At 49.0% G+C, this 15,093-nt stretch overlaps 1 protein-coding gene across 5 annotated transcripts; it reads left to right on the top strand.

Moving 5' to 3' along the window:
• The first annotated feature begins 6,382 nt into the window (after positions 1–6,382).
• On the top strand, positions 6,383–14,189 carry Gtpbp2 (GTP binding protein 2). Of its 5 annotated transcripts, none has more exons than XM_036168170.1 (12): positions 6,383–6,669; positions 8,487–8,513; positions 8,978–9,162; positions 9,498–9,606; positions 9,777–9,974; positions 10,239–10,413; positions 10,562–10,781; positions 11,081–11,216; positions 11,354–11,412; positions 11,970–12,141; positions 12,562–12,726; positions 12,956–14,189. In XM_036168170.1, the coding sequence occupies exons 1-12, from the start codon at positions 6,484–6,486 to the stop codon at positions 13,130–13,132; spliced, it is 1,809 nt and encodes a 602-aa protein (XP_036024063.1). In that variant the 5' UTR covers positions 6,383–6,483; the 3' UTR covers positions 13,133–14,189. The 5 variants fall into 5 exon arrangements, with proteins under 5 accessions (XP_036024063.1, XP_036024062.1, XP_036024065.1 ...); XM_036168169.1 differs by having other exon boundaries at positions 6,461–6,669; positions 12,562–12,855; positions 12,956–13,202; XM_036168172.1 differs by lacking the exon at positions 12,562–12,726 and adding an exon at positions 12,761–12,855 and having other exon boundaries at positions 6,461–6,669; positions 12,956–13,021.
• Positions 14,190–15,093: the final 904 nt, after the last annotated feature.

Here is a 15,093-nt window from a genome sequence, read left to right as displayed (position 1 = left end):
AAAGGCGTGCGCCACCACTACCAACCTAAGAGTTAAGGTTTTAAGGCTGTAGATAAACAGTAGCCAGACCATGGCAAGACTCCTCAAGTGATGCTGAAGTTTGAACTTGATCTCCTGTAGGGTGATGGGTAAAGTTTTTCTGGTTAGGACTGTGAGGAACCCTGGGAAGTTTGCCACCAAGCTCGATGACCTCAGTTCAAACAGGACCCACAGGTGAAAAGAAAGAAGGGATTCCCTCCACACCACTCTGTGGCAGGCTCACACACAGACACAAAGCACAGGAGCGCCTGTCTTGGGGCCTGCAAGCAAGATGGTAAAGGCACTTGCAGCCAGAACTGATGACCTGAATACCATCCTCCTGACACACACACATAATGGGAGAAGAGAATAGACTCTCAAAAGTTGTCCTCTCCTCTCCACACCAGCAACACACACACACACACACACACACACACACACACACACACAATCATTTTAATTTACACTTTGTAAACACAACTTTTACACTTACTACAGTGTAGAAACTGACTTTCAGGGAAGATGAGGCAGGCTTATCAGTTAGAGGGGGTGACTACAGTGGTCCAGGGCTTGGTAAAAGAGGCTGGAACTAGGGAAATTTTGTTTGTTTGATACAAAGTCTCACTATGTAGCTATGACTGGCCTGGAACTCACAGAGATCTGCCTGCCTCAGCCTTCCAAGTGCTGGGATTGCACCCTACATCCATCCCACCTAATATTTATTTGACATTGGGTAGATAGCTAGAAAAAAAAAATGAGCATACAGCTGGGAAGTGGTGGCACACACCTTTAATCCCAGCAGGCAGATCTCTTGAGTTCAAAATATAGAGAAATCCTGTCTTGAAAAAACAAAACAAGAAACCCAACAAAAAATGGGCATACAAATCAAACATTTGATGATAATAAATCAAAGAAGTTTGTTTTAAACTTGGCTGGGGATATGGTTCAATTTGTAGAATGCATAAACCCTGGGTTTGATTCCCAGAACTACAAAAGATGCCACCCATCCCAACCTAAGTGGCTAAGAAACATGTAAATAGATTCCTAGAACAGTTCTTTGGTATACATATAATTTTACGATTTATTAGAGACAAAAGAAAATTTGCATACTAATAAAACAGACGTTCTTGTTCCTCTAATACAAAGATAAACTGAGGAAGTCGGATTTTTCTTTGGATCGCCAGCTCACAAATAGCGACACAAAGGCTTATTATTAATTATGAAATCTCAGCCTTAGCTTGGGCTTGTCCCACTAGCTCTTATAACTTAAATTAATCCATTTATTTTAACCTATGTTCTGTCCCATGGCTCATTACCTGGTTGAGGCCAGCCTGGTCTACAGAACTAGTTCCAGGACAGCCAGGTTGACACAAAGAATCTGTCTTGTTGTGGAATATTAATTTAAGATGGGTTACATTTGTTTATGCTGTGGGACATTTGTTTAATGATGCAAAGATGTGTTGCATTCTTTTATGTTGCATTTGTTTAACTCTGTGAAGCTGTGTTACTTTGCCTGTCTAAATCACCTGATGGTCTAATAAAGAGCTGAATGGCCAATAGTGAGGCAGGAGAAAGGGTAGGCGGGGCTGGCGGGCAGAGAATGAATAGAAGGAGGAGGAAAGAGTGAGAGGAGGAGGAGGACTCCAGGGCCAGCCACCCAGCTACACAGCAAGCCACAGAGTAAGAAGTAAAGAAAGAGATACAGAAATAGAGAAAGGTAAAATCCCAGAGGCGAAAGGTAGGTGGGATAATTTAAGAAAAGCTGGCAAGAAACAAGCCAAGCTAAGGCCAGGCATTTATAAGAAATAATAAGACTCCATGTGATTTATTTGGGAGCTGGGTGGCAGTCTCCCTAAAAAAGTAAAGAGCCAAAAGAGTAAGAGTAAAAAATATCCAACAACACTGTCTCATGAATATAATTTAATGCAATGTTGGTTTGAAGAAGAGAAGAACCAGAAAGTCACCCTCAGGAAGGCAAGCGCAGCCTCGCAGTGGCTAGCACCTGAGATCTCAGCACTTAGAGGCAGAAACAGTAGGGTGGAGACTTTGAGGCAAGCCTGGAATACATAGACTCTGTCTTATGTGGGTCCCAGGAATGGAATTCTGGTCACTAGACTTGAACAGGAAGTGCTTTACCCACTGAATCTTCTCAGTGCCCCTCAAGACCCTTGATTAAAAAAAAAAAATGAAAAAGAAAAAGACCAGCAGGTTTCTGACTTTAGCATCCATAGGACCAGCTGTATAATGAATGACAAAATATGAGATGTAGGTATATTAGAAAGGAAGGAGAAAAGATAAGCTGAGCTTCTCATAGGGAGAGTTCAATCTCTCTTGGATACAGTAGGAGTATATTTAGAATATACTCTATTTAGAATATTAGCAGGTATGAGGGAGTCCTCGATATGAACTCAGATTTTATGACCCAGAGAAGATATACAAAACAGAGGGTAAACTGGGTCCTGAAGACATTAGTGTTTATAGGATCATGAGAGAGAAAAGAACCAGTGGAAGGCACTGAGGAATGCTGAGAAAATTTGAAGAGACAAGAGCAAGGTCACAGAAATCAAAACTAGAGTTTGTTTCAGGCAGTAGGGACCAGAGGTCAAAATATACTGTAATAGCACAATGATTAATATATTGTAGTGGGGCTGGAGAGATGGATCAGTGGTTAAGAGTACATACTGCGCTTGCAAAGGGCTCAGGTTCCATTCCCATCAACCACTCAAAGTGGGTCACAAGCAGCCTCAGGAGATTGGACACCCTCTGATAGTGTCTAAGGGCATCTCACTCATTTGAACTAACCAACTCACACACTTACAACAACAAAAAATACTGTGAAGTTGGGCATAGTGGTGTGCATCATTAATTCTAGCAGTTGGGAGGCAGAGGCAGCTGGACTTCTGAGTTTGAGGCAAGCTTGTTCTACAGAGTGAATTCTAAGACAACCAGACTACACAGAGAAACCCAATCTCTTAAAAAAGGAAGAAAGAAAGAAAGAAAAGAAAAGAAAAAAACAGTGTGGTGTTGAGCTGGAGGTGTAGCTTAGTGGTAGAATGGCTGCATAGCACACGAGACTCTTGGCGCAGGCACTGTGTAGAAAATTGATAATAGAATAAAAGAAATTGGGGTTGAGGATTTAGCTCAGTGGTAGAGTGCTTGCCTAGGCGCAGGCCCTAGCTGTGGTCCTCAGCTCAAAAAAAAAAAAAGAAATTAAATGTTAGGAACCCAAATCAGATAGGTGTATATGTAGATCTTAGTATACAATGGTGGCAACTTTTTCTTTTTTGGTTTTTTGAGACAGGGTTTCTCTGTAGCTTTTGAGCCTGTCCTGGACTAGCTCTGTAGACTAGGCTGGCCACCTGCCTCTGCCTCCCGAGTGCTAGGATTACAGGCGTGCGCCACCACCGCCCGGCACAACTTTTTCAAGTAAAGAACACAAGACAAAGCCAGGTCTAGTGCTGAAGGCCTGTAATCCCAGCTAGTGAGGCAGGTGGGTCACAAGTTCAAGGCTAGCCTGGATAACTTAGCAGGACTCTTTCTCAAAATAAAAAGTAAAAAATAGGGTTGGGGATATAGGTGTACAGTAGAATGCTTGAGAAATAGGAATGGGAGAGATCCATTAAAAAATAAAATTAGGCCAGGCAGTGGTGGTGTACGCCTTTAATCCCAGGGAGGCAGAGGCAGGTGGATTTCTGTGAGTTAGAGGCCAGCCTGGTCTACAGAGTGAGTTCCAGGACAGCCAGGGCTACACAGAGAAACTCTTGTCCCAGAACACACACACACACACACACACACACCCCAAAAACAAAAAATACCTGAAAATCACTGCAGGAAGCTAGCAGAATAGCACAGTGGAACAGTCTGTGCCTATCAAGCCCTGAGGCTCTGGGTTCAGTTGTTAGTATAAATAAAAAACAAGCAAGATGGCTTAGTGGGTAAAGCCACTTGCTGCCAAGTCTGAATTCAAGTCCCAGAACTCATTGGATAGGGCAGGAGATTCCTGCAAGTTGTCCTCTGATCTCCACACATACATCATCATGTACACACATGCACTAAGTAGAATTTAATACATTTAAGTTTTAGCTATGTGTATGTCTGTAATTGGGATTGTAAGTGTGGTGTTCTTGGAGGGCAGAAGTGGGTGCCAGGTCCACTGGAGTTGGAGTTAAAGGCAGTGCTAAGTCACCTAACATTGGTGATGGGAACTGAACTCTGGGCCTCTGGAAGAGCAGCAAGAGCTCTTAACCACCAATCCATCTCTCCAGCCCCAAGTGTAAACAAATTTTAAATCTCCTCAAAGATATATTGGGTAATAATTTATAATGTAAGAGGCTGACTTAAGAATGACTGGAAACCAAGAAAGCAGAGAAAAAGGGTTGCTGTAAGTCAGAACATACAAAGGTGCCATTCACAAAATGCATATGCATACAAAGGTACTACATATAAAAGCAAATGACTCATTACCAGCCAGGAAAAATATTTGCATGTGATGTGTATATAACCACAGTATGTATATATATAAACACGCATCCTATAGCCAACCACCTCATAAGCAACCCATGCAGGAAACTTATCTCTTATATTCCCTCCATTCCCTAGGACCCTGATCTCCTTCTCGTAGACATCCTGTTGGCCTGCTCCTCTGTCAGCCTTCACTTCTGTGGGTAGGTCAGTGGTTCAAGAATGAGTTATCCTCTAACACCTCTTAAAAGGTCTCCACTAAGGGGATATGGGAATTGGAGTGGATGGAATGAAATTGTGTGTTAAAAGTGGACTGCTGGAAGAGCCATGGATCTTTAAAAACAACATTATCCATTCAGTGCAGCAGGTTCCGGCCCAGGACTGCTAGTAGTGATAAGGTGTGGCTGTGGGTGGGGTATATCTCTACGTTTCAATTCCCATCCTTTGAGATCTCTTGAGTTCTTTAGTCTCAGTCTCTAAAAACAGCTTTCCTGATCTTCCTGGGCTCCCCATACAGGATAGCATACAGAGAAGACACCTGCTTTCGTCCCTGAAGACCCATGCAATTGGCTAGACCTGCAAGGCCTTTTTTCAGATTTTGGTTCTTCTGCTCTAGCAGGTGTGGAAGTTATCTTATGTGGACAGCAACTGCATGCTCAATAGACCCATCTTCTTCCATGTGGACCCATGAAGACACACACTCGACTGGGTCTGAACTCCTGCAGAGCGGACCAGAGGTAAGACTCTGTTTCTATTCCTAGTTTACTGAGGAAACTTCAGAATTCTGGAGGCAAAAGCTGTTTAATTTCTTGGCTATGTATGAACACCTGGTTGTTTGTGCAGAGAGGTGACTGGACACACTGAGTCATGAGATAACTACGGAGCTAGGATTTGAACCCTGGCGTCCTGACTCTTGGCCATGCAATTCTGTTTCTCCTTCTGCCCCTTTGGTGCCTTTTGTACACTGGTTTATGTCGCTTCCAGAGTTCTAAAGGACAGGAGAGACGACTTGGCTAGAAAGGCAAGTCAACAATTCCCTGGGGCCCTCGGACAAGTTTCTATTCTTGGCCACTTCCCCCGCCCCCTGGCGGTTGACGTGTCTGGAACCCCAGCCCCGCCCTTCAAGTAGGGGCCAGGCCCCTCCTCCTGACCAGTTTTAAACTAAACTCGGTTTTCCCGGATTGGTTCAACATCAAAACAAAGGGGAGGAGAGATACTTGCTGTAGGCGTCCTCAAACCCCTAAAGCAGCAGGCTGGTTTATGGGTTCTGGACACGTGTCTGGCCACCGCGCTGCCTGGGGCTGTTAAAACCATCCCCCGGACTGTGCCAGCCAAGCAATAAAGCAGTGACTACGGTGTAAGGGTGGCATAATCATCGTCACAATAACAGCTCTAATTATGCTATAACTACCATCTGCCTCCGCCCTGGCTTTTGCCCTGACTCACTCGACAGCACGCCAGCTGTCGGGGAAGAAACTGAGGCAGAAGTGGAGCCAGCAGCCTGTCAGGTCCAACTGTCCTGAATTTTAACTTGTTGTCTGGAAACCGCGCTGAGCAGTCAAACCCAGCTCGATTCTGATATGAGCCTTTGCCTCCGGTGACTGTCTTCAATATCAGGCCGCAGGACTTTCCTATTGCCTCCAGAAAGCAGGCCAGGGAATGGGATGCGGACTACAACTCCCTTAGGCTTTTGCGCTCAAGGCGCGCTTGCTACCCACGCCCCCAAAACCACCTGCGGCCCTCGTGTAGTGATGCTTCCTGGGAATTGTAGTTCGAGCAGTTCGAGCTCACATTCTTTAGTACGAAATCTCAGGCCCGCGGACTCGGTATCCCTTGATGCTCTGCGACTTTTTCTGACGCGACTGGGAGGCCAGGGAGGCAGGGGCGTGGCCTGCGCTGGGCCACACCCCGCTCTCCTCCGGCTGGCCCGACGCGGCGGCGGCAGTAGGGGCGGCGGCAGTGGCGGGGGGGAGGGGTCGGGCGGGGGGCTGGCGGCAGCGGCGGATGGACTCGCGGGTATCGGAGCTGTTCGGCGGCTGCTGCCGGCCCGGAGGAGGCCCGGCCATGGGCGGGAACCTCAAAGCTCGGGGGGCCGGTGGTAGCAGCAGTTGCGGGGGCCCAAAGGGGAAGAAGAAGAACGGAAGGAACAGAGGAGGTAAAGCCAACAACCCTCCGTACCTGCCCCCAGAGGTGAGCACCTGAAAAGTGGCGGGGCAGTAGGAAACTACTCCTTCCGGTCCCGAGACTCCAGGGAGGTGGGACAGAGATAATTAATCCCCCTTTCCGGTGTCAAGACCCCTGGGAGGAAGGACTGGGGAGGAGAACCCCTCCTCCTGTCTCAGGACCCTTTAGAAAAAGGTGCGTCAAGACTAGACGATCCTCTTCTGTGTCAGGACCTCGGGAAGGGGACTGCCCTTTCACTAATGTAACCTTTGGAGAGGTGGGGACGGGAATCCTATCCCCTTGAGAAGAGCAGAGGGTATCTGATCCCCTACCTAAACCAGGAGTGGGGCAGGAACTCTGTACTGGCATAAGAAGGCAGGCAGAGTAACCACCGCTGTTCTAAACTTGGTCCACAGGGAGAAGGGAGTAGCCAGGACGAGAGCAATGTATTCTCTCTCTACCTCTCGGTACTCACACACACAAAACCAGAGAACAGTTAGACATAGCCCTCTGCCTTTCCCTTGTCCTGTTGGGGGGTGGAGACAGAGAAGAGCCCCCATATACCCACTCCATGAGTCCTTAAGGCAGAGAAGATTACCTTCCTTCCTCTTTAGATAGGAGAACCCAGCTGATCAGTGGTGGCTCACACCTTTAATCTCAGCACTCAAGAGGCAGAGGCAGGAGGATCTCTCTGAGTTCCATGCTATCCTGGTCTACACAGAGAAACCTTGTTTTGAAAACAAAACAAACAAAAGATAGGAGAACCCAAGGTGGGAAGGGTTACCAGACTTTTAAGTATATACCAGAGTTAACCAGATTGCAGTTCTGGTCATAGAATTTCTGATCCTCTTGGTAAGCAACAGCCCAGTGAATTTGGCATTTCTTACAAGCTAATGATGTTGGTCTCAGAACCACACTCTGAGAACTATTGGCATAGATTATCTTTATTTCATCTGTAAAGTCAACTATCCTAATTGTTAATCTTTAGCAGAAGAGTAAAAAGTTTCTTTGTTGCTGGGAAAAGAGCTTCTGCACACTCTATGGGGTTAGATTATGGGTAAAGACTCCTCCAGGGACTGTAAAGATGGCATAACAGAAAGGGAACCAGAAAATGAAATGGCCAGAGAGGAGGAATGCAGAAATGCAGAAGTTCAATATGAGCAGATCTCATAACCTTTTGTACAGGGGGTGGAGGGTGGGGGGAGGCAGGTGTGTGCAGCACACAGCCCAAAAGGTGGCTGCTGTGAGAGCTTGTGATATGGGTTCAGAGTTTCACCTCAACTGAGGTAAAAGGTACAGTCAGTTCAGTTTATGGGGTCTGTCCCTTTAATACATTTCTTGTTTCTTTTGTCTATCTATGTAAGTCCCAACTTTGGAGTTCTGCTCCTCTCTTCGGGCCTCCTATCTCAGTGAGTCTGTAGTGACTGACCCATGCTGAGCTCACACTTGGGCTCTGGTCCAGAGTCACTTGTAGCCTCTTACACTGGATGGCATCAGCTGAGAGGATGGGCAAGAAGGAAGTGGTGTCAGTCAACAACCTGAACACAGAAAGAAACCAAAACCAAAACAGCCAGAGGGAACAGCAGTGTTAGACTGTGGAGGGTAGGGGAGGGAGAGGTGATCTTACATCTAGAACGAACATGCTGAGGATCTGGGATTCTGTCCTTGCATAAATGGGTGCTTTGCAGTGCCCTTAGAGGCCACATTAGAGCTTGGCAGATTCAAGCATGGGCAGGTGCCACTGTGGCTTGCTTCCTGCCTTAGATGCCCGAGGTCACCAGGAATTGAGGAAGTAGGGACTGGGTCTGAACGGGGTGTGCTAACTTCTTCCTGTTTCTTTTCAGGCTGAAGATGGAAACATCGAATATAAAGTGAGTCTTAGGTTGGGGAGGAGAAGGGAGGGAATGCCGTAGATACCCTTGTCAGTGTGAGGTGATTTCTTTGATATCCCTCCAACTTCATGCTGCATGGTATCATGCTGAGCTCTGAACCACACTGTGTTGGGAGAGACACGCTCACTGCTAGTGTGGTCAGGGGTAAGGGTTTTTGGTTTTTGGTTTTTGAAAGATTCTTAACTGGTGTGTGTGTGTGTGTGTGTGTGTGTGTGTGTGTGTGTGTGTATAACGTACATGCTTCTGAGAACGAGTATCTCAGGGGCCGGAATAAGGTGTCATTTCAGTCATTTGTCAGCCCCCTGACCTGAGTATTCTGAACCACTGACGCATGTCTCCACCCCTGGGGGCAAGGGTTTTAAGTGGAAAGGAAAGGTGCTGGTTGTTGTAGGACGAGAAGGACCACCTTTGGAATCTTCTCACGACTCCACATCTGTCCCCAGCTGAAGCTGGTGAACCCATCCCAGTACCGCTTTGAGCATCTGGTGACGCAGATGAAGTGGCGGCTGCAGGAGGGACGTGGTGAGGCCGTCTACCAGATTGGGGTGGAGGACAATGGGCTGCTGGTGGGGCTGGCTGAGGAGGAGATGCGGGCTTCCCTCAAGACCCTGCACCGGATGGCAGAGAAGTATGCTTCCTCCTCCCTCTCTCCCCCAACTTTTGGGAGGACCTATTCGTACCCAGCCAGCCAGGTCCAGAGGGGCTGGGGTCAGGCCGGGCCCTCCTGGAACAGTCTCCTGACAGAAGGTCAGAGGGAGACAAGGTGGTGCTCTCACTTCCTCCCTGTGCCCGGCTCCCCATTCCTTCCCATTTAAGATGCTTGTTTCAAAAGAGGTGTCCGGGGATGGATTGTAAGGTGGCAGGAAGTACAGTGAGGTGGTATCAGGAGCTCTGTGGTCCAGAGCCTGGCTGGATTAGGGGGGATACATGTGAAATATGGCAGCTGTGGCTTTTCTGTGACAGGGTTGGGGCAGACATCACTGTTCTTCGGGAGCGAGAAGTGGATTATGATAGTGACATGCCCCGGAAGATCACGGAGGTGCTGGTACGGAAGGTTCCTGACAACCAACAGGTGAGCACATGCGAAGTCCCATGTTCTCCCTCCCAGTGAAGGCTCTGTGGTGTTAGGCTTTTTTTCACTGGCTTAGGATCCTGAGGGTGTGCTCCAGAGACCATCAGCACCTTTAACCTTCAGTGTGAGGTGAAGGATTGGAGAATTTACCTCTGCCAATTTCTTCACAGTTCCTAGATCTCCGCGTGGCAGTCCTAGGGAACGTGGACTCGGGGAAGTCAACCTTGCTTGGAGTCCTGACCCAAGGAGAGCTGGACAATGGGCGGGGCCGGGCCCGGCTCAACCTTTTCCGCCACCTGCATGAGATTCAGTCTGGCCGAACCTCCAGCATCAGCTTTGAGATCCTGGGCTTTAACAGCAAGGGAGAGGTGCATGGGATCAGCGGGACCCAGTGGGGCCAGACTCTGAGGATGGGCTGGTAGAGGTGAAGGACAGAGGCTGGGGGCAGGGTGTGGAGACCTTTTGGAGAAGTCTGAGGGCACTGTGAACAGCTCTCTCCCTCTTAAAAACCAAGTGAGAATCCACGGAATGAAATAGAAAATGGGCTCAAGGTTATGAGACAGGGCTACCTAGGGACTGCTGAAGGGTTGGGGAGGCGCACAGGGACACTGAGAGCCCTGGCCCCGGGCTAGGTGGTGAATTACAGTGACTCACGGACCGCAGAAGAGATCTGTGAAAGCAGCTCCAAGATGATCACCTTCATTGACCTGGCGGGCCACCACAAATACCTGCACACCACCATCTTCGGCCTCACCTCCTACTGCCCCGACTGTGCCCTGCTCCTCGTCAGTGCCAACACTGGAATCGGTACGAGACAGTGAGCAAAGGGGCAGGGCAAAGGGAGGAGCTGACTCTCTTCTGCCCTGAGCCCCCCAGAGCTGGGAGCAACACCAACTCTTCTTTTCCTTCCTCCCAAATTCTCTCTCCTGCCACCTGCCTCCTTTCTGTGAGGTAGCCGGCACCACACGGGAACATCTGGGGCTGGCCTTGGCCCTGAAAGTGCCCTTCTTCATCGTGGTCAGTAAAGTGGACCTGTGTGCTAAGTCCACGGTGGAGAGGACAGTACGCCAGCTGGAGCGGGTCCTCAAGCAGCCTGGCTGCCACAAGGTCCCCATGCTGGTCACCTCTGAGGATGATGCTGTCACTGCTGCCCAGCAGTTTGCCCAGTCACCCAAGTGAGCCTGCCTCTCACCCTAAAGCCTTGACGGACAGGGAAGGCTGCCACAGGGTCCAGGAGCATGGTGTCCCACCTCTAGGGCCAGATCCATTCTAGTTCATTTCTTCAGCTTTTTCAGTTTGGGATTATGGGAGGGAGTTAACCTGGAGCTTTGCTGATGCCAGGGACCTTGACATTAACTGTCCATATTCCCTGGCTTGCTGAGTCAGAAAGGGGCTGTCTGCTCACTTTTTAACGGGGGGCCTCTGGCCACTGCTCCTGTTAGGACAGTTCTTACGTAGGCATTTGTCTCCACAGTGTCACCCCCATATTCACACTGTCCAGTGTGTCTGGAGAGAGTCTGGACCTTCTCAAAGTCTTCCTGAATATCCTGCCTCCACTCACCAACAGCAAAGAACAGGAAGAGCTCATGCAGCAGCTGACAGAATTCCAGGTGGTTGGCCTATCAAACAGAAGGCGGGGGATGGAGGCAGGGCAGGCCCAGTTCTGACAGAGCCTGAGCGTGTTTACGAAGGTTGAGCCTACAGGCCCTGGTGGCAGGACACTGACTTGAGTTTTCTTTGACTCTAGGTGGATGAAATCTACACAGTCCCAGAGGTGGGGACTGTGGTTGGAGGAACACTTTCCAGGTGACTGTCTTGTAGCTACTCAGCTTGCTCAGCCCTGTGCACCCCTGTACTTGACTTCTGGCCTGGAGGAGGCCCTGGTTGAGCTGAGCTCGTGGGCAGGGCATGCTCGTTTGCAGACTAGCTTTCACTCACAGACCTAGAGGAAGCTTAGACCTCTTGGCTTATGCGAGAGAAATGGCATGGCTACTTTAGGGAACTCTCCAGGCCCTAGAGCATGCTATGGGCTCCAGGAAGAAATGGTGCATCCACCTAACATCCCAGAGCAGGGAAACCAGGATGAGACTCTTAATGAAGCACAGCATGAAACCGAAGGATGTAACTTGTTCTTTAGTGAGCTGGTGCTAGCCAAGCCACAGGTGTGCCTCTGCCAGCCATTACTGTTGGCCTTCAGACTCTGAATGCTAAGCTGGACAAGGCAGTCATCTCTCTACTTCCAGGCTGGAATATAGGGTTCTTTGGCCCCAATTCAAGGGCAAGGGTATTCTGAGTGACCCTAACAGAAGCATCAGAGGGACGGACCTATGCTGATACTGTACTCCCTGCTGTCTGGGCCACAGTGGGATCTGCCGTGAGGGAGACCAGCTGGTGGTAGGCCCCACAGACGATGGCTGCTTCCTGGAGCTGAGAGTATGTAGCATCCAGCGCAACCGCTCTGCCTGCCGTGTGCTGCGAGCTGGTCAGGCTGCTACGCTCGCCCTCGGAGACTTTGACCGTGCATTGCTTCGCAAGGTGAGGTGGACAAGTGGGTTGGAGAGGGAATGCAAGTGTCCGGAAGACTGGATGCTGAATGAGAAGCATGTGGAGAAACCCGAGGAAACATGGCCTCTAACTCAGGAGTGCAGGCCTGGTTATATAGACTTCTCTCTCTCTCTCTCTCTCTCTCTCTCCTCTCTCTCTCTCTCTCTCTCTCTCTCTCTCTCTCTCTCTCTATATATATATATATATATATATATATATATATATATATATATATATATATATATATAAAGGGTTGGGATACTCAAAACACAGGTCCCTAAATTTAGGTACCATGGTCTTTTGAGGCCTTTCTTTGGAGGTATATAGAAGAAAAGGGGATTCAGGAGTTCTGAAGGGTAATAGTCTAATGCCAGACCTGCCCTTCTTGGGTCTGGGGCTATGCCTCCTCAGGGCATGGTGATGGTGAGCCCCGAGATGAATCCCACCATCTGCTCAGTGTTTGAAGCAGAGATAGTCCTACTGTTCCATGCCACCACCTTCCGGCGGGGATTCCAGGTGACGGTACATGTGGGCAACGTACGGCAGACAGCAGTGGTGGAAAAGATCCATGCGAAGGTGAGAGGACCCAGCCATGTCTCCATTTCTACAGGGAAGTCGGTATCTGCCTCCATACAGGAGGGAGCCCTACCATCACACTTGCTTGAGAGTTACCTGAGCCCGGAAAGGGAGCAAAGCCCCTACAGGGTGGGTAGCAGCCCACCTAGGGGCCTTTGGGTGGAGCCAAGGCTAACAGAGAACAGAATGGGAGGTACTGGCCAGGGCTGTGACCACTTTTCTCCTGAAGGACAAGCTGCGGACAGGGGAGAAGGCAGTGGTACGTTTCCGTTTCCTGAAACATCCAGAATACCTGAAGGTGGGCGCCAAACTGCTGTTCCGAGAGGGTGTTACCAAGGGCATCGGTCATGTCACGGATGTGCAAGCCATCACAGCAGGAGAAGCCCAGGCCAGCATGGGCTTCTGAGTCCTCAAAACAGCTCTGCTGCTGCTGTCCCTACAATACATAAGGTGACTTCCAGCCACGCTGCCCACCGTTGGCGGCTCTGTGTGTTAATAGGCTAGACAGAGTGTCTGCTGCCACTTGCTTTGTGCCACCTTTCTGGAGAGGTGACAAACTTGGTGTGGCCAGGGAGAGGCAGTCCTGAGGGAGAAGACAATTCAGGGCAGTTCTCAGCTGTGCCCCCTGGTTGGCTCATTAACCCTGGCAGCTTCACGGTTTTGTCTACTGGAGGGAGTGGTGCATAGCCATCTTGGGGCCACTGTCAGGACTGGGCATGCCCCACTGCACTTCAGGAATTGTCATAACTGGGGTGGCCCTTGAAAGCACCTCTTTTTTATACTTCCTCTCAAGGCCACGTAAGTTGCCCATCTCTACCTGACTGTGGATAAAAGACAGTGCTCCTGGCCATCTAGGGGACCCAGGGACTGAAGAAATGGCACAGAGACCGTGAAAGACTGTGTTCCTACCCTGTGTTGAGTCCTGCTGCATATCCCTGGCTTTATTTTGTCCTCCTTAAGGGCCATTTCCCCAGATCTTCCTGTTAGAGGCCCCACTTGGTGCTATTTGTGGTGCTGGCCCAGGTGTGGGGCTGCCAAGCTAAGGCTTGGCACACCAAAGGCCAGCTGCATGTCAATCAGTTTCTTTTTCTCTGCGGGTCATCTGTTGGTTTTCATGCTAGATCAAATAGTATGCTTTCCTTTCCCAACCCGGGAGCTGCAGAACCTGACCCACAGTTGTGCATCCTGGCATCCTCATCCCCATTCCTGCTCCCACATAAATTTTCTCTGGTTTTAGTAATTTGTAGTGACCACCCCCTTCCCTCTGTTGCCGGGAACCAGGAGGAAAGGGAAAGATATCATTCTAGGCATGGACAACCTCCTTTCCCTTTGCTAGCATCCTGGGTTCCCATGAACTCAGGGATTTGTTGGTTGAAGATTCTCTCTGCACATGTGTATATATATATATGTACATATATTTAAATACACATATATATTGTACAGAATAAAAATGTTTTATTGGATACTCTGTGCTTCTGCTTAAGACCCAGGTTCAGCCTCCAAAACTAGATTCATCTCTAGGATTAGAGACAAGTGATACCCCGCCATGGTTGAACTGTAAATTGGGAAAGAAGCCATCTTATCTCTGGCCATTCTTTCCTTCTCCCCCACAGATCAGCATTGTGTGTTCTGGCTTGTTTGCTTCATTCAAGTGAGCAGAGTATAAAGTGGAAAGGCCTTTTCAGCCCAAATAGCTAGCTCCATTGTAGTTAAGTTGTATACCTGTCAGTGGTCACAAAGGGAGGAGCCCTCTCCTGAGAGCACCAGCCCTTTAGGGATGAAGACTTAGAGATGGTTATGCACTCCTCACACTTCACTTTAGGCTGTATTCTTGGAATGTTGAGGGCACGTAAGCTAAACCTCAGTCCTTCCTGTTTCTGTGTTCCATGCTAACCAGATATACCACTGAGCTCTATTCCCAGCCTTCCTGACTACCCCATGTTAAGTAGGGTCTAAGGCAAAGGCAGGAGCTCTTGGATACTAACCCTGGGAAAGCAAATGACACATGTGCTCCAAAGCCTTGCGCAGCGTTCTGCCTCTAGAGGTTCATTTTTTCAGTCTCTAGCCCAGGCTGGCCTTGAACTATGTAATTGAGGGTGATCTTTTGACCCTTCTACCTCTCAACTGCTGGGGTTACAGGCATGGCTCATGACTGCTTTTATCCCATGCTAAGGTTCAAATCTAGGTCTTCCTGAATTTTAGGCACCAACTGAGCTGTATCTACTTCTACTGTTTTAGACAGGCTCTTGGTTATGTGGCCTTAATGCACAGTGGTTCTACTCCAGCCTTCTCCCTCAACTAGGATTATGTGCTACCACATCTGACAGGGTCTTAAAAAATGCCACTTGGGAGGCAGACACAGGCAGA

The sequence above is a fragment of the Onychomys torridus genome, chromosome 18 (genome assembly GCF_903995425.1).
Source record: "Onychomys torridus chromosome 18, mOncTor1.1, whole genome shotgun sequence".
Lineage (NCBI taxonomy): Eukaryota > Metazoa > Chordata > Mammalia > Rodentia > Cricetidae > Onychomys > Onychomys torridus.
The sequence above is the reverse complement of the archived record's forward strand: the minus strand, read 5'-3'. Positions and strand labels throughout refer to the sequence as shown.